Source organism: Sciurus vulgaris (genome assembly GCF_902686455.1).
Source record: "Sciurus vulgaris genome assembly, chromosome: X".
Lineage (NCBI taxonomy): Eukaryota > Metazoa > Chordata > Mammalia > Rodentia > Sciuridae > Sciurus > Sciurus vulgaris.
The window spans coordinates 79407075-79429029 of NC_136471.1; the positions used below are offsets into that span (position 1 = coordinate 79407075).

Sequence of the window (21955 nt, forward strand, 5' to 3'; positions counted from 1 at the left end):
TTTATGATTTTATGGAGGAGTAGATTTTCACTCTGCCATTCCAGGAGTGATTCTTTTAAAATTGATTTTTGAATGGTAATACTATATCTTTGCTGAACTCACTTTCCTGGTTCTAGAATTTTTTAAAATTTATTTTTATTGTAAACAAATGGGATACATCTTGTTTCTCTGTTTGTACATGAAGTAGAGGCATACCATTGTTCTAGAATTTTTTAGATTCATTTTTTGGGGGCACAGGGCTCATTTTCTTCTTTCTCTCCCTCCTCCTCCTCACTTCCCCTCCTTCTTCTTCAGATTTAACCCAGGAATGCTCTACCACTGAGTAACATCCCCAGTCTCTTCTCCCACATTTTTTGGTGGCACTGGAAATATAGGGTCTGACTAAATTGCTGAGGCTGACCTCAAACTGAGGTCCTCCTGGATAGCTGGGATTACAAGTATGCACCACTGCACCTAGCAAACCAACTATTCTCGAAACATCAAGATAAACTCTAACACTTTTTAGCTCTACTAGGATGTGATTTCAGAAAGGTTTCCTCACTTCTCCAGAAATAGGTACCACATAGGACCAGGTAAACGTCTTCATTTTAATTATTAACTCTGATGGTAAACTGACAAAAATGTTCACTTTTTTGCAGTGTTGGGCCTTGTGCTTGCTAGGCAAGCACTCTACCACTGAACTCTACCCCAGCCCCAATGTTCACATTTTTGTACACTGTGTTACAGTTTATGAAATGCTTTCACATATGTTCTCATTTGGTCCTCAAAAACCAATCTGTGTACTAGAAATTAATATCCCTGTTTTACAGCTAAGAAAATTGAGTGGCACATGTCTGTAATTGTAGGTATTTGGGAGGCTGAGGCAGAAGGATTGGAGGTTTGAGGTCAGCCTGGAGCAATTTAGCAAGATGCTGTTGAGAGAGAGAGAGAAAGGAAGGGAAGGAAGGGAAGGAAGGGAAGGAAGGGAAGGAAGGAAGGAAGGAAAGAAGGAAGGAAGGAAGGAAGGAAGGAAGGAAAATTTTGACTCAAGGAAGTTGTGACTTGCCTAAGTTCACTGAGCAGAGAAATGGAAAATCTGGGAATCCAAAGCACACATTCTTTCACTACATCAATATAGATAGGGCATCATACATGATCTAATGAATCACAGTCACTAAGTGGTGATACCAGGACTTGTGGTTTTCAGATGCTCACCAAAATTTGCTACAGTACTACATCATGCTTCTTTTTCTTTTTTGTCTTTGTTGTTGTCATGCTGGGGCCTTGCCATGCTAAGTAAGTGTTCTATTACGGAGCTACACCTGCAGCCCTTGCCTCATCTTTAAGTATTCTTTTGCTTGAGTTCTCTATCCTTTGGGCTTAAGAAAATGACTACATTTTCAAAAATAACTTGTAGTCTTAGAGCTTTGTTTTTTTCTAAAATTTTTAGTGTCCATGGACCTTTATTTTTTTTATTTTTATGTGGTGCTGAGGATCGAACCCAGTTCCTCACACGTGCACTCCACCACTGAGCTACAACCCCAACCCTAGAGCTTTGAGTTATCTAGAATAAATTCTGAGTAACAATAAACATTTTATCAGTTTTTTTGAGCACTGAAGTCTCATATTTTTTAATATAAGAACAGAAAGTAACATCCTCTGATATGGAGTTTGTCACTCAGCATTTCTTTTTAATAATAAGATTTCATGGACCTCAAATAATGCATCAATCAGCAAGTATTTGTTGAATATTTATTGTGTGAATGGGAATATTATTTTGTAATATCTATAGATAGAAGTTTGGCTTATGAGGTTCTTTTGTTAGCCATTTGTTTCCCTTTTGACAAGAACTAGAATTAAACCTTTAGAGGAATGTATCTAATTAGCAAGATGTCAAGGTTAATATTCATCAGGTTGATAGAGGAGAAAACTAAAAAGAAATTGACATTTCTCCTTTTTTTTTTCCTCGCGCTGGGCATGTACATGCTAAGCAGGCTCTTTATCACTGAGCTATATTCGAAGCTCCAGCATTTTATAATCTTTGTATTTTCTTCTCTCTACTAAATCCATTTGTTTTGGTTTGTACTGGGAATCAAATCCAGGACCTCCAGCATGCTAGGCAAGCACTCAACTGCAGAGCTACATCCCTAGCCCATCAATCCTTTTCTTATTCAAAGCGTGATAATATTTGACACCATATAAAAAAAGGGAAGAAAATAGCAAATGGAGCATTTTCCCTCCTTGGAAAGCACTTTATAAAATTATTTTCTTGTTTGTGTCCATGTTTTTTAAAAATATTTTGTCAGCTAAATTCATAAATGACTGAAACAAGCCTCTTCTACAAGTGCTTAAACAATTTGTGATTGATCTTTTTGTTCATTTGGGGTTATTCGGTCATATATTAGTAGACCTGAAAGGAATCATAGAGATATCTAGAATAGTCTCTTCAGTTTTTAGATAAGGAAACAGAAGCTAGGAAAGTTAGCAGCTCAAGGTTACAGCTAATAAATGGCAAATTCTGGTGCTTTGGGAGGCTGAGGCAGAAGGATCACAAATTTGAGACCAGCCTCTGCAATTTAGAGAGGTCCTAAGCAATTTAGTGAGACTCTGTCTCAAAATAAAAAATAAAAGAAGGGCTAGTGATGTAGCTAAGAATTAAGCGTCTGTGGGTTCAATCCCCAGTACCAAAATAATTGAATGAATGAATGAATGAATGAATGAATGAATGAATGAAAGCAGAATGATTCTTTGACTTCAAGGTGGCATTACACTAAACTCACTTTGATAGTAGAATATTCACAGGTGTTCAGACTGCAAGGTTATTGTAAACTTGTTTTAGGACAAAATACTTCTGTTAACCTAATTCCTCTAATTTGGAGATAAATAAAAGAGCTATGTAAATCACAGTATCATCTTGTTAGCCATGGCTTTATATCATAATGTGATAACATAAGGTAGTATACACCAGTTTCTGCATTTAGAGTCAGTGACTGCCATTCATTCATTATCCACAGTTACCAAAGATTCTTATCACTTATTCCTCTGTATTTTGAGCTGATTTTTATGTTTAGTTAGAACAACAAGCATTGTGGGAAAGATTAGAGAACAAAGTAAGACTTTATGATAGTAGTAAAAAATATGATAAAACTGACTTAGAGACAAATTCCTTGTCATTTCATTTTAACAAATTACTGACATTCTTTTTCTCAGGCAGTTGCTCAAGGGGATTTTCAAAGAGCATCTACATGTGCATTGCGTTGTAAAGATATGTTGATGAGGCTTCCCAAAATGGTGAGTAAAATTTCTGCATTTATTCTCCAAGAGTTTGAAAATATGTTCTCTCAAGTTCCACAAAGAATCATCACTACCGCGTGAAACCTTTTGGAGTTTCTATTTTGAGATCAGTTCCACTGATTTAGCTGATCTTTGAAATATCTTGCTTCCTTTGTCTTTATCAGAAAGGGCATTTGAAAAAGTGGTATGGGTTATTTCTTAATATTTCTTTGCTTTTCCTTTCATTGCCGAATCATCTTGAAACTATTTCCTCCATTTTCATGCTACACAATGAAAGAAAGAAAAAATGAACTGATTTTTCTGCTAACAGGATTGAAAGCAGTTAATTAGGTCACTGCCATATTATTTTTTTATACTGAGATTTGAAGGTATGAGATTTGATAGGATAAAACTTGTTTCCTGAACTGGTTCTCATCAAAATTTCTAAATGTATAGTTTTTTGCTTTGCTTCTTCATCTCCCTTTTCCATTCTTTCTTTTTTTTTCGGTGTTTATGTTTACTTCAGTCTTTATTCTTAAAGAGAGAATTCACATAGATAGTTGGATGTTAGGGAGACTGTTCCCAGGGTTCCAAAAAATTGTACCTACTTGTGAGATTTTTTTCCCCAAATTCTGCTTTATAATGTAGAACTTAATTCAGTAAATACTTATATATTGCCTATTATGTTCTAGGCATTCTTCCAGACTTTAAAATATTTAAAAACAATTTAATATTTATAGAAAAATCACAAGAATACTACAAAGAGCTCCCATATATCCTTTGCCAGAGACTCTAGATTCGAAGTTTTCCAGTAATGACCTATATAAAAATGAATTCAGTTTAGGACTACACGTCTCTAGTCTTCTCCAATCTAGAATATTCCTTCATTCTTGCCTTGACATTCCTAACCTTGAGAGTTTATAGAATGTGACTTAAATTGGGTTTATTCAATTTCCTTATAATTAGAATAGGTTATGAAATTTGATGCCAGATAATCACACAAGAAATTGTATGTTCTCTTCACACCTTCCTATTTGGTGATATACAGGATTGATTTATCCTATTATTGATCGTCCTCATTTTGATCTCTTGATTAAAATGCTGTCTTCCGGTTTTTGTACTGTAAACTTCCAGGTGTTTGCACCACAACCTTGAGCATTTCTCCCTTGGTTATTTGTAAGGATTTTTATGGGTGTTATATTGATACTTTGGAAATCTAATATCTCATTCCACTTTCAATGCCTATATTCTTTCTCCTATTTTTCCAAATTTATTGAGGTATAATTGACAAAATTTTATATATGTACAATGTATAATGCAAGTTTTTGCAGCACTAGGGATTGAACTTATGGCCTCACACCTGCTAGGCAAACCTGTTTTGTGGCTAGACAAACTATACCACTGAGCTACATCCCCATCCCAATGTAATGTTTTGATACATGTATACAGTGTGAAAAATTACCATATTGAAGTTAATACTTATCACCTCACTTAGTTATTACTTTTCATGGAGAAACATTTCAGATCCACTTAGCAATTTTAAAGTATACATTATTATTAACTATAGTCACCATGCTATATAATAGATCTCTAGAATTTATTTATACTTAATATCTGAAACTGTACCCTTTGACCAATTCTTGCCTTCAGTCCCCCATACCACTAGCTCCTAGCAACCACCATTCTACAGTCAGTTTCTATAAGTTCAGCTTTGTCAGAATCCACATATAAGTAAGGTCATTTTTAATTGAGTTGTTTATCTTTTGATTATTGCATTGTAAGAGGTTTTTTTTTTTTGGTGTAGGGGATTGAACCCAGGAGTGCTTAACCACTAAGTCACATCCTTAGGCCCCCCCTTTATTATGTTTTTATTTTGAGACAGGGTTTTCCTACGTTGTTTAGGGCCTCACTAAGTTGCTGAAGCTGCTTTGAACTTGTGATCCTCCTACCTCAGTCTCCCAAGCTGCTGGAATTACTAGTGTGTACTACCATGCCTGGCAAGAGTTCCAAATCCAAAACTATGAAGATTTTTCTGTTTTCCTCTCAGGGTTTTATAATTTTAGCTTTTTAAATTCAGGCCTTAGATCCATTTCAAGTTAATTTTTTGTATAGTATAAGGTAAGGGTGCAACCTCATTCTTGTGTATGTAGACATCCACTCGTCCCATTTGTTAAAAAGACTGTTCCACCAGCTATGGTGGCACACACCTATAATCTCAATTACTTGGAAGGCTGAGGCAGGAGGAACACAAATTCAAGGCCATCCTGGGCAACGTACCGGTACCCTGACTCAAAATTAAAAGATTCGGGGATGGTATGGTGTGTTGATGCATACCTGTAATCCCAGAGACTCCTGAGGCTGAGACAGGAATATTGCAGGTTCAAGTCCAGCCTAAGCAACTTAGTGGGACTCTGTCTCAAAATTTAAAAAATAAATAAATAAAAAGGGCTCCTTGGCAAAACACTCCTGTATTCTATCCTGGCTACCAAAAAACAAAACAAAAATTATAAGATATGGGGATGTAGATCAGGGGTAGTATGCTTTCCTAACATGTACTAGGCCCTGGGTCCAACCCACCCGTAGCACATGAACAACAAAAACAAAACTAGTTTATTCTCCACTGAATGGTCTTCATACCCTTGTCAAAAATTATTTGACCATATGTATGAGGATTTATTTTTGTGTTCTTGTTACAGGAGAGTGGGAAGCTGTAGCTCCAAACCTTAGTTCTTGTATTGTGACAAAAGCAAATTTAATGTCAGATGTGAAAAGCCAAGCAAGATAATTTTATTATGAGTGAAAGTATAATAAGGTTCAAGCAGAAAGCACTCTCAATGGAAAGAGAATAGGTTCTCTCCAATATAGAACAACAAAGGGAATAGTGCTGTTTTCAAATTTATTGTTGTTTTATGGATGCCTTGAGAGCTGGGGTTCACCTTGTACACTCTGCCAACTAGATGTTCAACTCTTCCTTCATCTTGGGTGGAGGAGTTTTTGACTGTCGTGGTGGCCATTCAATTCAGTGGTACTTCATCTATAAGTCAATCCTATGTTAATGTGGGTATTGGGGTTCAGTAATCAGACAAACTTTACCTTTGTGTGCCTGCACTACTAAAGAAATTTATCTTCTGAAATACACTGAGAAACCTATGGCCATAAATCCTAACTTTACAGTGATCCCAATAGACCCTGTCAGGAATTAACCCCATTGATCTTTCTTTCTTGATGCATTTCTTAAGTCCCTCCCTTTGTTTCTCTGTTTATTCTCAGGATTTATGTGCTTATTTTTCTATAAGTTACTCGATTATTCATTTGCCTTAAAATCAATTGAAAGAAAACCCGTGACTCTTCCATGTTATTAGTTTGCATTCCATTGCTTATTACTAAATACTACATAACATTCTTATTTATACTACTTTGGTTTATATGTCCATCTTCATATCAGTACCACACTGTTTTGTTTTGTTGCTTTGTAGCACTGCACTTTTGAAAGAGAAACATGAGACTTCCAACATGTCCTTTCAAAGTTAATTTTGGCTATTATTAGTCCCTTGAAATTTACATTTCAATTTTAGGAGGTTTCTTCCACTTCTGTAAAAGCTATTGGGGTGTTTATAGAGTTTGAATTAAATCTGTATATATCTTTGTTTAGGTCTTTAATTTCTTTTATCAATGTTGTGCAGTTTTCGGTGTGTAAATATTTACCTCCATGATTAAATTTATTCCTAAATATGTTATTTCTTTATGATGATATAAATGGAATTGTTTTCTTAATTTTTCTTTTCACTTTCCAATGCTATTGTATAAAATGACAACTAATTTTTGTGTGTTAGTTTTGGGTCCTGTAACTTTACTGAATTCATTTATTCTCACATTGTTTTTGTTTTTTGTTTGGTGAGGATTCTTTTGAATATTATACATATAAGATCATATCACCTGCTAAAAGAGGTAATTTTACTTCCTCCTTTCTACTTTGGTTGACATTTTTTTGACAAAAAGGAAAAAGAAGTTTTATTGCTTTGCTAGCAAAGGAGAAACACAGGGAACTCCTACCCCAGAGACTGTGACTCTACCCATCATCAGGAACAGGTGGCTTTTAAAGAGGTGATTCAAAGGCTATATTCCATGTGTTCTCTGTTGGACTTGTAATTCACTTGTTAATTTGGGAGATAGTCATTTCTGAGATCTTCTGTACCATCCCCAAAGCCTGGATTACTTTGTTCCCATGGTAGGTGTTCCATTTCCCCACTGTCAAATTCTATGTTCCATTTCTATGAAAAAATTGGTGACAATATCTCCAAGCTACTTCCTGCTGAAAGAAGGTGAAGCTGGAGGATGTAACCCAGAGTCCTTGTTTCATATCTGGGGGGTGGACATGGACAGTTAAGGGCATTCAGCATCAGAGCAGTCCAGAGGTCCACAGTGGCAGATGGCAGCTGGCTGGACAAGGTATACATAGGGCAGGGATCATGTAAACAATAAACAAGACAGCAAAGCATTACTTTCTTGTAAACAATTAACACAAAAGCAATTAGTATTTCAGCCATTCTCTGCAAATGAAGACAATAACTCATAATCATATCAGTGAAAAACAGATTGAGTTTATCAATGTAGGATGTTAGGAAGATTTTTGAAGATCTATGAGACCAGGCTCAAAATAACTCAGGACAAACTTGTATCTCTAGAGTCCCTTGTGATAGTTAAATATTAGGCAGTCCCACAAGAACCCTTCCTTTATAGTTTCCAGCTATACTTACTTTTGGTAGGGCTGACACAAGTATACATCTTAAGTTACATAAAAAAAAAACTATTATTTTTTTCTTTTAAATGTCCATGTAGAACTGTGCTTTGGCTATACTCTTCCTGACAGATGTTTAATACCAAGTTGGTCAAAACTGACCTTGTTCCTGCTACTCTTGAATCAGCTGAGATTCTTCAGAGATCACACTTGGGGACATGTGTGAAGCCTCCTTACTGCTTTAGCTTTCCTCTACCAGTGGTGCCATGTGCCAGAATGCGTAAGAGTCTTGCTGACCATACATGGCTTCTCTTGGAATCATCAGGGACATTTCCATCTCTGATGACCCTTTGGTTGACTTTTATTTCTTTTTCATGGCTTCAACTAGAACTTCCAGAACCATGTTCAAGTAGTAAATCATTGATCTTAGAGGAAAAATCTTCACTCATTCACCACTGAATCATTGAGTATAATGTTAGCTATGAGTTTTTCATCTATGGCCTTTATTATATTGATGAAATTTCTGTGTATTCTTAGTTTGACTATTTTTGGTATTGGGGATTGAAACCAGGGGCACCTCACCACTGAGACCCATCCAAACCCTTTTCGTTTATTTTTTTTTAATTTTGAGACAGGGTCTTTGATTGTGATCACCCTGCCTCAACCTCTGGAGTTGCTGTGATTGAAAGCAAGTGCCACTGTGCCAGGCTCTTAGTTTAATTTTTTATCATGCATGATTGTTGGACTTTGTCAAATGCTGCTTCCGAATGAATTGAGATTTTCATGTATGTTATGGTTTGGATATAAGGTATCCCCCCAAAAAAACTCATGGTAAGGAATGGAACAGTATTCAGAGGTAAAATGATTAGATTGTGAAAAATATTTCTTAATTAGTGGATTAATTCATTTGATGGGTTAATAATTTGAAATGGCTACTCTACTACATGGTAACTGTTGGCAGATGGGGCATGGCTGGAGGAAGTAGATCATCAGTAGCATGTCTTTGGGGTTTTTCTTTTGTCTGTTGTACCTCCATCTCTCTCTCTTTCTCTCTGCTTCCTGGCTGCCATGACCTGAGAAGTTTTCCTCCACCATGGTCTTCTTCCATGATATTCTGTCTCACCTTTGGCCCAGAGTAATGGAGGTGGCCAAACATGAATGGAGCCTCTGAAACTGTAGGCCCAAAATACTTTCTCTTCTTAGTGGTTCTTGTTTTTTTGGTACCAGGGGTACCAAATCTCAAGCCCTTTTTATATTTTATTTAGAGACAGGGTCTTGCTAAGTTACTTAGGGCCTCCCTATATTGCTGAGGCCAGCATTGAACTTGCGATCTTCTAGCCTCAGCCTCTTGAGCCACTGGGAATACTGGCATGTGCCACCATGCCTGGCTTCTTAGTTGTTTTTGTCAAGTGTTTTGATTACAATGAAGGTAATCTTTTTAAAATTTTTTAATTTTTTAAAATTCTGATACATTGTACACAAAGGGGGTACAACTTTCATTTCTCTGGTTATACATGAAGTAGAGTCACACCATTTGTGTAATCATACATGTACATAGGGTAATGATGTTTGTCTCATTCTTTTACCTTTCCTTCCCTGCCCCCTCCCCACCCCCTCATTTTCCTCTACACAATCCATTCTTTCTCCCTTCTTGCTTCCCCCTCTCCCCCATTAGGTATCATCATCCACGTATCAGAGAAATCATTTGGCCTTTGTTTCTTGGGATTGCCTTATTTCACTAAGCATGATATTCTCCAATTCCATCCATTTACCTGCAAATGCCATAATTTTATTATTCTTTATGTCTGAGTAATATTCCATTGTGTATATATACCACAGTTTCTTTATCCATTCATCAATTGAAGGGCATCTAGGTTGGTTCCACAATCTAGCTATTGTGAATTGAGCTCCTATAAACATTGATGTGACTGTGTCACTGTAGTATGCTGATTTTAAGTCCTTTGGGTATAGGCCAAGGAGTGGGATGGGCGGGTCAAATGGTGGTTCCATTCCAAGTTTTGTGAGGAATCTCCACACTGCTTTCCAGAGTGGCTGCACTAATATGCAACCCCACCAGCAATGTATGAGAATACCTTTTCCCCCACATCCTCACCAACACCTATTGTTGCTTATATTCTTGATAATAGCCATTCTACTTGGGGTGAGATGGAATCTTAGGGTAGTTTTGATTTGTATTTCTCTTATTACTAGAGATGTTGAACATGTTTTCATATATCTGTTGATTGTTCATAGATCTTCTGTGAAGTGTCTGCTCAGTTCCTTAGCCAATTTATTGATTGGGTTATTTATATTCTTGGTGTAGTTTTTGAGTTCTGAATTCTGGAGATAAGTGCTTTATCTGAAGTGTGTGGCAAAGATTTTCTCCCACTCTGTAGGCTCTCTCTTCACATTGTCAATTGTTTCCATTGCTGAGAAAAAGCTTTTTAGTTTTAATCTATCCAATGAAAATAATCTGACTAGTACAATGTATTATTTGGAGGGTACTAGAAATTGTACCCCCAGATGCTTTACCACTAAGCTATATTCCAAGTCCTTTTTAATTTTGAGACAGGGTCTTGATAAATTGCCAAGAGTCTTGCTAAATTGCTGAGGCTGTCCTGGAACTTGGAATCCTCCTGCCTTAGCTACCTGAGTCACTGGATTATAGGCATATACCAACACACCCAACTCTATCATTTTTAATATGTATATATATATAATATGTATACATATTTAAATATGTATATGTATATAATTTTTTGTACTGGGGGTGGAACCTGAGAGTGCTTAATGACCAAGGCTCTTCCTGAGCCCTTTTTATTTTTATTCTTTTTTGGGACAGGATATTGCTAATTTGCCAAAGCTGGCTTTGAGTTTGTAATCCTCCTGCCTCAGCCTTCCAAATTGCTGCGATTACAGGCATGTACTACTGTGCCCAGCTAATATATCACAATTTCATTAATTTTATGAACATTTTGAAAAAAGAATGAATGCATCATGGACCTTTACTGCTTAATCATTAGGGTGTATTTCTCTCTTTCTTTTCCCCTCAATACTAGGAATTGAATCCAGGACCTTGCACATGTGAGACGTACACTGTCCCACTGAGCTACATTCTCATTCCTTTTAAAATTTTTTACTTTCTTTTATTTTTGGTATTGGGGATTGAACCCAGTTGTGCTTTACCATGAGCTATATCCCTAGTCATTTTTTGTTATTGTTGTTTTTGTTCAGGGATTAACCAGTGATCCATATCCCCAGACCCTTTATATATATTTTTGTAGACAGGGTTTCACTGAGTTGCTTAGGGCCTCACTAAATTGCTGAGGCTGCCTTTGAACTCATGATCCTCTTGCCTCAGTCTCCCAGCAGCTGGGATTATAGACCTGTACCACCACACCCAATTCCCAGTTCTTTTTTTATTGTTTACATTGAGACAGGTTCTTGTTAAGTTGCTCCGGGTGTTGCTAAATTTCTGAGGCTGGCCTTGAACTTGCAATCTTCCTGCCTTAGCTTCCTGAGTAGCTGTGGTTACAGGTGTCTGCCACTATTCTTGGCCAGGATATATTTCTTTTCTTTTCTTTGTTGTTGATGGATCTTTTTTATATACGATGCTGAGAATCAACCCAGTGCTTCACACATGCTAGGCCAGTGCTGAACCACTGAGCTACAACCCCAACCCCAGAGTGTATTTCTTAAGAATAGGATATTCTTTTTTATATATGAAATATGATCATCAAGTTCAAGGAAATTTAACATCAACAAGTATATTAATCTACAACCCATATTCTAATTTTATCAAGTGTACCAATAATTTACTTCACAGTAGCTGTTTAGCAAGGCCCTAAGAATTCAGCAAGACACTGTCTTTAAATAAAATACAAAAAGGGTTGGGGATGTAGCTCAGTGGTTGAGTGCCCCTGGGTTCAATCCCCAGACTAAAAAAAAAAAAAACCAAAACTGTTTTATTGAGGTTGTAAACCATATACACTTAAATCGTATTATTTAGTGAATTTCAACATATGCATATACTCATGAAACCATCATTACAATGAAGATTATGAACTTTTCCATACTGTTCTCTCATTTTTTCTTTCTCTTTCTTCCCACTTCTCTATTCTTTATACCCAGACAACCACTACTTGGTTTCCTTTCATTATAGGTTGATTTGCCTTTTCTAGAATTTTTATATAAATGGAATCACATGGTAAATGATTTGTTGGTCATTTTTATATAAATGGAATCTTATGGTAAATGCTTTGTGGTCTGGATTCTTGTACTTGGTACAATTCTGAGATTCATACATATATTTGAGTGTGTCACTAGGGTTTTTTTCTTCTTTTTAGTTATACATGACAGAATATATTTTGACATATCATACATACATGGAGTATAACTTCCCATTTGTGTGGTTACACATGATATGGAGTTTCACTATTTGTGTATTCACATATGAATATATAATAGATACCAAAGGGCTCTTTCATACAATCTCGTGCCTGATTGCTCTGCCTAGAGTTTCAAAAACTCTATTGAATAGGAGTTGTAAAAATGGACGTCCTTGTGTTTTTCCTGATTTTAGAGGCAATGATTTTACTTTTTCTCTATTCAGTTTGATGTTGGCTTTGGGTTTGTCATATATTGCCTTTGTGGTATTGACATAAGTTCCTTCCATTCCTAATTTCTTCAGTGTTTTCAGAGTGAATGGGTGCTAAATTTTGTCAAAGCCTTTTTCTCCATCTATTGAGACATTCATGTGATTTTTGTCCTTGATGTCCCCTGCCATGGAGGGGAGAGGCAGTCCAAACAAAAATACTGAATTTTTGAATAAAATTTGGTACTATCAAACCTGTAGAGTAGAGGAGAAATCATAACTTGAGTGACCTAGAGGCCATGCAGTGAGCTTGTATATGAAGGGTGCCCCACACTTCTTTTTTGGAGAGCAGAGAGCTGATGTGGGATGCTATCTTGAGGCAGAGTGGATTTCTGCTTTGGCTTTATGTGGTAGGAGCCAAGGGGTTCATAATAAGCATTAGTTAACTCTTCTTGCAAGCTCCTGCCATGAGATCTGGAGTCTTCCTGGCGGGGCACAACTGAAGCAGACATGAGAATGTGCAGGAGTGGGGTGGTATCTTAGGCTAGGGATACAGAGCCGAGTGTTTTTCACTTTTCTTTTGGGTTTGGCAGCTTGTGGGATTAGCTGGAAATATCCCAGAACCTGGACAGGTGGACATTCATGCTCAGGATCTGGTACTTGAAAGAGACCACATTTGTGGGTAGTTGGGTATATGAGAAGAATGGGAAATCGGTCTCTTTGCCTTAAGAGTAGAATCCTCAGGACACTGCCCCCACACAGCAGAGACTGGCATCTGCCAGTCAATAGGTTGGTTGGAGCTATTCTTTCTAGAGCAGATACTTCGCTACAAAACTGGAAATGTTGGATCAGAATGAAACACCAGCTACTTGAACTTCACATTTAGAATTCTGCATCAGCCCTGCCCTGGGAAGGCATTTTTATATTTAGAATAGACAAAACTCCAAACAGCTTTGGTTCCAGGCCACTCCAGCTGACAGCTTAGTGAGGATGAACTTAACAACCCTAAGCCCTTGCTCTCTAAGGGGTGCATGGCCCAAGAAGAATTGGAAATATTTTCTTCCTCTTTCTCTCTCTCTCTCTTTCTCTCTCCCTTTCCCTCACCCTCTCCCTGCTCCTTTCTTCCTCCCTTTCTTTCTTTTCTCCTTTTTCCATTAAGCATATAAATAAATGTGTGGGGGGTATGTATGTTCTAGTTGTGTTGATTTTTCCCCCTCTTTTTACTTCCTATTTAAAAAAATTTTTTCTTTCCTTAGCTGATTTTCAATTTCCCTTGTTTTGACCTTAGAAGAGTATTTTTAATATGTTTTGGCTTGATTTTTCTTTATTTCAGCTCTCGTTATTATTACTCCTTCTCTTTTCTCTAAATGAACTATGATTACTGCCCCTGTCATTCGTGTTGTTGCACTTATTAGTACTGGGGAGGATATATTTGACACCCTCTGTTAAATACTAGATCTAGTTCGTGACTGTTCTTGTTCCTCTTGTTAAGTGCTGATCCCACTATTCCTATTCTTGCAGTAATTAAGGGTATACATGCCATAATAGGCACTGGATGCTTATTCTAATGCTGTATATTGATCACTACATTTTAGCTGTTGTTTGTTTTCATCTTTTTCTCAGATTGCCTGGGAATCTACTTGTAGGAACACTATGAATTAACAGGGTAGAGACTCTGTAACTGAAATACATTCATAACTCAGTAAAGTGACAGATCATTTTCTTCCATATTCAGACCAACCCTACTCAAGCTTCAATAACACTTTAACACATAGGTTAAGTGAGACAAAAACCCCAAATCAACAACTAAGCCTCAAGTAGGAATAACTAGAGAGGGACATCAAGACCCACTCTTGGGCATCTACTCCTATAGCAAAATCAGAAAAGGATCCTAAAACTAAGGTATAGATAGGTGAGGTGGCACATGCCTATAATTCCAGCGACTCAGAGGCTGAGGCAGGAGGATCGCAAGTTCAAAGCCAGCCTCAGCAAAAGCAAGGAGCTAAGCAACTCAGTGAGATGCTGTCTCTAAATAAAATACAAAATAGGGCTGGGAAGTGGCTCAGTGGTTGAGTGCCCCAGAGTTCAATTCCCGGTACCAAAAACAAAAACAAAAACAAAAGCCCCAAAAAACTAATGCATAAAAAATGCACAGGGTCACAGCAGCTCTACAAAAGTTAATTATTCAGCATTTTCTGCAGTGGTTGACTGAGAGGCATTGGTGGTAGAAGCTAACACTTGGCTTGCACTGAACCTATGTGTTGAAGCTAATAGATACCAACAACACAGGACTTATTACAAAAGAGACAACTATATGCCAAAGGACATCCTCATAAAAGAGGAAGAAGAATTTATCTCAACAGATGTGCAAGTCTAATATCTCTGAAAACATGAGGAAACAGGGAAACAAATCTCCCCCCAAAAAGTTACTATTGCCTAACAAAGGAATAAACAGACATGGAAAGGAATGAACTTCTAGAGAAAGACTTTAAAAACTTGATTATTAAAATGATTAATGAGCTGAAAGAATCTATAAGAAATAAATTAAGAAATGAACTAAGAAATAAGTACAGAAGGTGAAAGACCATTTCAATAATGAAACAGAGATTCTGTAAATAAATCAAACAACTACTGGAGATGAAAGATATATAAATCAAAATTTAAAAATCACTTGAAAGTATCAACAGACTAGGTTATGTAGGAAACACAACCCCAAGACTCGAAAATAGGGTACTTAAGCTGGAACACTCAGTAGAAAATAAAGTAAAAAAAAACATGATTAGAATACAAATACTCTGTGACAACATTACAAAAGCAAACTTGGGAGTCATTGGGATAGAAGAAGGCTTTCAAATACAGAGTAATGACATCAATAACCTTTTCAGTGAAATAATAATAAAAAAATTTTCAAACCTTAGGTACAATATGGACATCCTTATACAGGATACATGTAGAACTCCAAATAGACTAGATCAGAAAAGAGCTTCTTCTTCAAGACATATCATAATCAAAATGACAGAGTATGAATAAAATTTTAGAAGTCACAAGAGAAATATATCAGATCACATATAGAGGTAGACAAATAAGGTTAACTTCAGACTTCTCAACATAGACTCTACACACCAGAAGGGCTTGGAATGAGATTATTCAAGCTCTGAAAGAAAACAATTGCCAGATAAGGTTGCTATATACAGAAAATCTCTCATTCAGAATTGAAGCAAAAATAAAAACTTTCCATGATAAGAATAAACTAAAAGAATTCATGAACACTAAACCTACACTATAGAAAATACAAAGAGATAACTACAGAAAGAAGAACTAAAAAACAAACCCCACAGTTTTCAAATTGGTGAAGCTCTCTAAAATAAAAATTAAGCAAATGAAACTTAAAAATATTAAATCCATGAAACAAACCAAAATGACTGGAAATAAACATCTCTCCATAGTAACTGTGAATGAAAATGGTCTCATCTCCAATTAAAAGCTACAAATTCACAGAATTGAATAAAAAAACAAGACCCAGCCCTGTGCTGCTTGCAAGAGACTCACAAGCAAAGATATCCACAGACTGAAAGTAAAAGTATGGAAAAAGATCTTCCATGCAAATGGAGTTCGAAAGCAAGCAGAAGTAGCTATTCTCATTTCTAGCAAAGGAGATTTCAAGCAAAAAGTAATCAGAAGTGACAAAGAAGGTCACTAGATATTGTGAAAGGAAACCATCCAAGAAGATATAAAGATAGTAAATATTTATGCCCCAAATGTTGCACCTTATTACATAAAACAAACACTATTGACTTTAAGTCCTAGATACACCCAGTACAATTTTTGGTCATTTAAATATGCCCCCTCTTAAAGAGGGTCAGGTCATCCAGACACAAAATAAAGACACTTCTGACCTAAATAACACTATAAGTCAAATGGACCTAACAGATATCTATAGACTATATCACCTGACAATGGCTGAATATACTTTTTTCTCAGTAGTTCAAGGAACCTCCTCCAATGTAGACCAGGTTTTAGGACACAAAACAAGTCTTAGTGCAGACCGAATAGCCCATCTCGTAGAGTGCCTGCCTCTCATGCGGGAGGCCCGGGTTCGAATCCCCAGCACTCTGAGATTGTTGAAATAACAAACAAATGAAACAAGTCTTAGCAAATATAAAAAGATAAAGATATTATCTGTGCATCTTATCAGATATAATGGATTATAATTATAAGTCCATCACAAGAAAACTTATAAAAACCACATAATCACATGAAGATTGAATAATACTCTTTTAAATGAGGAATGGATTGCTAAAGAAATGAGAGGCAAATTTTTTAAAAATCCTGGAATCAAATAAGAACAATGATACATACTAAAATCTCTGAGAAACTATGAAGGTGGCACTAAGGGGAAAGTTTATAGCTTTGAGTGCTCACATTAAAAATATAGCAAGATTCTGATAATGCTGCATCACAAGGGTCTAGAAAAGCAGGAAGAAACTAACTCCAAAACCAATAGAAGAGAGAGAATAATTAAGATCAGAAATGAAATTAATAGAGAATAAAAATGCAAAATATCAGTGAAACAGAATGAGTTATTTGAAAAGATAAACAAGATTGATAATACTCTTCCTTTTTTATACATGTGCTCTATGACCTTGAGCTGAGTGTGCCCAGATATGTGTGACATCCTTCCTTTTTAATTATAACTTCAAATTGAGCATACTCAGAAATGTACATGTTAAACTAAGTATGCTCTGAAATGTGTTCATTTCTAATGTGCTTTCCTATATGAAGATGTATAGGTTTCCCAAATAAAATCTCCATAAAATCTCTTTCTTCAGGGAGATTATTGCCTTGAAAATAATCTAATGTTTTCCTTACATGCTGCAGGTAACAAATCTTTCTCCATTCTTTTATCTCCTGCTTGTGCTTTCTGGCTTTGCACTCATAGAGATGCAAACCCATTGTGTTCAGTTGCAGTTGGAGCACTTACACCGTTGTCATTTAAGGTGATTATTGATATAGTTGGTTAATATCTGCCACATTTGTTACTATTTTGTGTTTGTTGCCTGGTTCCTTATTTCTATTTTTGTCAACTCTTTTTCTGCGTTTTGTGGTTCACCTTTTGTATGATTTCACTTTATCATCTCTTCTCAGCATATCAGTTGTTTGTGTGTGTGTGTGTGTGTGTGTGTGTGTGTGTGTGTGTGTGTGTGTGTTAGTCACTGGGGAATGAACCCAGGGCTGCTTTGTGCTTGCTAGGTAAGTGCTCTACGACTGAGTTACCTCTGCAGTATTGTTTTTATTTTTTATTTTGAGACAGGGTCTTGTTTACTTGTCAAGGCTGGCCTTGAATTTGCAATCCTCTTGCCTCAGCTCCATGTGAGCTAGGCCTGGTTCAGTTATATTCCTTTCTTAAATTTTAGTGGTTTCCCTAGAATTTGCAATATACATTTGCAACCAATCCAAGTTAACTTTCAAGTAACACTATACTACTTGACAAGTAGTATGAGAACTTTATAGTCACAAAATAACTCTGGAGTTGAGGGTGTGGCTAAGGGGGGTAGAGCACTCGTTAGCATGTATGAGGCTCTGGGTTTGATCCCCAGCACTGCAAAAAACAAATCTGAATTCCTTCTTCCTATTCTTTGTATCATTGCTGACATTCATTTCACTTGTATACAAGTATATATAATTACATATATATTTTTATTATTTTGAACAAACATCTATTATATCAACTAAGAATAAGAGAAGTATTTTTATTTTACCTTCTTTTTTTCTCTGATGTTCTTCCTTTGTTTATATAGATCTGAGTTTCTTACTTACATATAATTTTCATGCTGTCTGAAGAACTTCTTTTAACATTTTTGCAAGGAAGGTCTATTGAGGAAAAATAAATTCCTCAATTTTTGTAGGCTGCTGCATAATCTTTTAAAAATATGTTTTTAAATGTAAAAATAACATCTCACTGTCTTTATAGGCTCACAGGTCTTAGTTTGCTCACCCTTATTTTATTTCTTTGCTGAGACTTTATATTTTTATTTATTTCATGACTGTTCATACATTTAGTTTTAAAATAGGTGCTTCAAAGTGGGGTATAGGTGCCATATTGGGGGGTGGGGTATAGAAGAATGAAGGAACTTTGGTTTGTGTAGAAGGGAGTGAGGGGAGGGTTGGTGTGGTGGGGATGGGAAGGACAGTAAAATGAGATAGGCATTATTACCCTATATACATGTGTGATTACATGACTGGTGTGACTCTATAGCTTGTACAGCCAGAGGAATGAGAAGTTATGCTCCATTTGTGTACAATATGTCAAAATGCATTCTACTGTCATGTATAACTAATTAGAACACATTTTTAAAAATTAAAATAGTTTGGGCTGGGGAGATAGCTCAGTCGGTAGAGTGCTTGCCTTGCAAGCACAAGGCCCTGGGTTCAATTCCCAGCACCACAAAAAAAAATAGTTTAAAAAATTTTTTTAAATAAAAAATAAAAATAAAATGGGTGCTTCAAAGTCCTTACCAGATAATCCAAACCTTGTGTTATATCATCATTGACTTCTGCTGATTGTCTTTTCTTATGTAAATAGAGATTTTCAAAGGTTTTTATACACTCAGTAATAATTTTTGAATCCTAGTTTCTTAAAATTTTTTTGGTACTGAGGATTGAACCCAGGGGCACTTAACTACTGAGCCACATCCCAAGCCCTTTTTATGTTTTATTTTGAGACAAGGTCTTCCTAATTTGCTTAGGGCCTCGCTAAGTTGCAGAGGCTGTCTTTGAACTTGCAATCCTCTTGCCTCAGCCTCCTAAGCCACTGTGATTATAGGTGTGTGCTACTGCACCTGGCTGTATTCTAGATATTTTTAATTTTATGTTTTTCATTTCTGGGCTTAGTTTAAATTTTATGGAAATGTGAATATTTTTATTTCAGCAGGCAATCAGCCCAGTCAGATTCAAACCACATTTGCTCGTCTTCTGTGGAACAGTTTTGCCGTGCTCTTTTTATTTTCCTTTGGTGCTAAGGATTAAGCCCAGGGTTTCACATGTGCTAGGCAAGCACTCTACAAATGAACTACACCCCCAGCCCCTACAGTGTCCTTTAGAATATGCAATAATCATTGGTCAGTCTGGTACCTGGTACCTAGCTCAGTTATGAAACACTTTGATAATGCAAATTGGATCAGCTCTGTAGTTGCATAGGTTATGGGATTATCTCAGGACTTTATAATCAACTTTATGGTATTGCTTTTCTGAGATACCTTCTTTCTTTGATCTTCTTGGTAGTTTCTAGGCTCCTCGATATACCCCTTTCAGTCTTCTATCCAGTAACCATGCATATCTGCAGTTGCACTTGGGACCAAGCAATGGTAAGACAAGCGACAGAGGGCAAAAGGCAAGGGTTTTTCCCATCGTCATGGAAGTGCTACTGCACTGAATGGAGAGTAAGATTTTCCTCTCTAAAAGTGTTTATGTCCAGCAGTTTTTTCTTGGTTCTTTCAAAATTTTCCTGTCTTTGACTTTTGATGATTTAATTACAATGTGTCTCGGTGTGTGTTACCACAAGGAGGTCCAAGCAGGTCTCCACAGAAGCAGAGGAGACCTCTACTTGAACCTTCCAGTCTCCTGACCAAATCACAGAAAAGAACTTAAATGTGTGTCAGGTTTTAGCAAACTGAAGAATTTTATCAGAAAGTGAAAGGGCAGAATGCAATCTATCTCAAGAGAGACATGCTTCCAAGGCTTACAAGTTTTAGTAGGATGCATAAGTAGGAAGAATATATATGATCCAAAGGGGCTGGACTTCCCTCAGGATTGGAAAATATCGAACAAGATCATGTTTCCCCATTAGAAGGTCTGGTCTGCCATGTGGATTTAGGTTTCTATCAATATCTCTGGTGGTTTAGCAGTTAATCTGATGATTGGGCCAGAGGGTCATGGTTCAATCAAAGGTTATCCCCTAGCTATATTACACTAATGGTTTCTTCATATTAAGGATTTGTTCCTGCTTTGCTCCTTTCCAGAAAACTTATAGAGAATTGAAAAGTTAACATGTATTTAACGTGTTGTTTAATGTACTCATATATTTTGATCCCTTTTTGTTCCTTAGACTTCTTTTTCTGGGTAATGAGTTGTTCACAAGTCACTTGTTGCACATTCAAACTGGGACAATTCTCCTTTAGAGACTAAGTTTTTTCTTTGTATCCTAAATTTCTATGTCATGTTGACCTATTTATGTTCAACCCATTTTGTGTCCTTTGGGTGTTTTGAATTTGGATGTATAATTACTTTTTCAGATTTGGGAAGTTTTTAGTCAATATTTCTTTAAGTAAGTTATCTGTCTCTTTCTTTTTTCCTTCTGAGACTTCTATAAAACATATACCAGTTTGCTTAATTGTGTCCTTTCAACCATGTAGGCTTTCTTCATTCTGTTTCTTTTTTTTTCCCGCTGACTGAATATATCAAATGACATGTCTTCATATTCTCTGATACTTTCTTCTTGACCTAGTCTCTGTTTCATATTCCAGTTTATCCATTGTGTTCTTCAGCTCCAGAAATCGTTATTTTTTGTGTGTGTGCCTGTGTGGTGCTTGGGTTTGAACCCAGGACCATACACATGACCAGCCATCCTAATTTGGTTCTTTTTAAAAATATTTTTTAGTTGTAGATGGACACAATAACTTTATTTATCTATTTTAATGTGGTGCTGAGGCTCAAACCCATTGCTTCACATGTGCTAGGCAAGTGCTCTATCACTGAGCTACAACCCCAGGCCCCTAATTTGGTTCTTAGTGATTTCTATTTCTTTGTTGAACTTCAAGATTTGTTCATGTATTGTTTTTCAGATTTCCTTGAGCTGTGTTCTCTTGTAGTTTAAAATACAGTGGTGTGTGGGCTTTGGATTTCTCTAATAGCTGAGGTTCATCTTGCAAAAGGCCACAGAGGATCCTCTGCTGTGAAGACTGCAGTTTTCCTCAGTGGTAAGGGGCTTTCCTTCTACTTTGGAAATTGCACCTCAGGGAATACCTTTAGGTATTGAGCTGTCTTGACTTGGAGGATGGGGAGCTGCAGGTAAAATGAAACTATTCTTTCTACCATTTTGTGTGCAATTATCCTCAATTTTTGTTATCCAGTATGTTATTTCACTTATTAATTGGGCTCAGGAGCTCACTTAGAGTGTTGTTTGTTTTGTTTTTGTTTTTGTTTTGTCTGTGGATAGTGGTTAAGTTATTGCTTTTGGAGGAGTGAGGATTAGAATCTCCTAGTCAGCTTTCTGGTGTCACCTGACTTCTATGTTTAGTTTTCACATGTTACCATTACTTTTGAGCACTTCTTTCTTTTCTGGTACAATTAACTAGTCCAGAATCGTTTCATAC

The 21955-nt window shown here is 36.5% G+C and overlaps 1 protein-coding gene across 1 annotated transcript in view; it reads left to right on the forward strand.

Annotated features, from left to right (window-relative positions):
• TEX11 (testis expressed 11) overlaps positions 1–21955 on the forward strand; it is a 316643-nt gene that overhangs the window by 66076 nt on the left and 228612 nt on the right. Inside the window, exon 8 of the mRNA XM_079124942.1 lies at positions 3190–3270. Within this exon, the coding sequence (XP_078981068.1) occupies positions 3190–3270 (81 nt within the window). The remainder of the gene's footprint in view (positions 1–3189; positions 3271–21955) is intronic.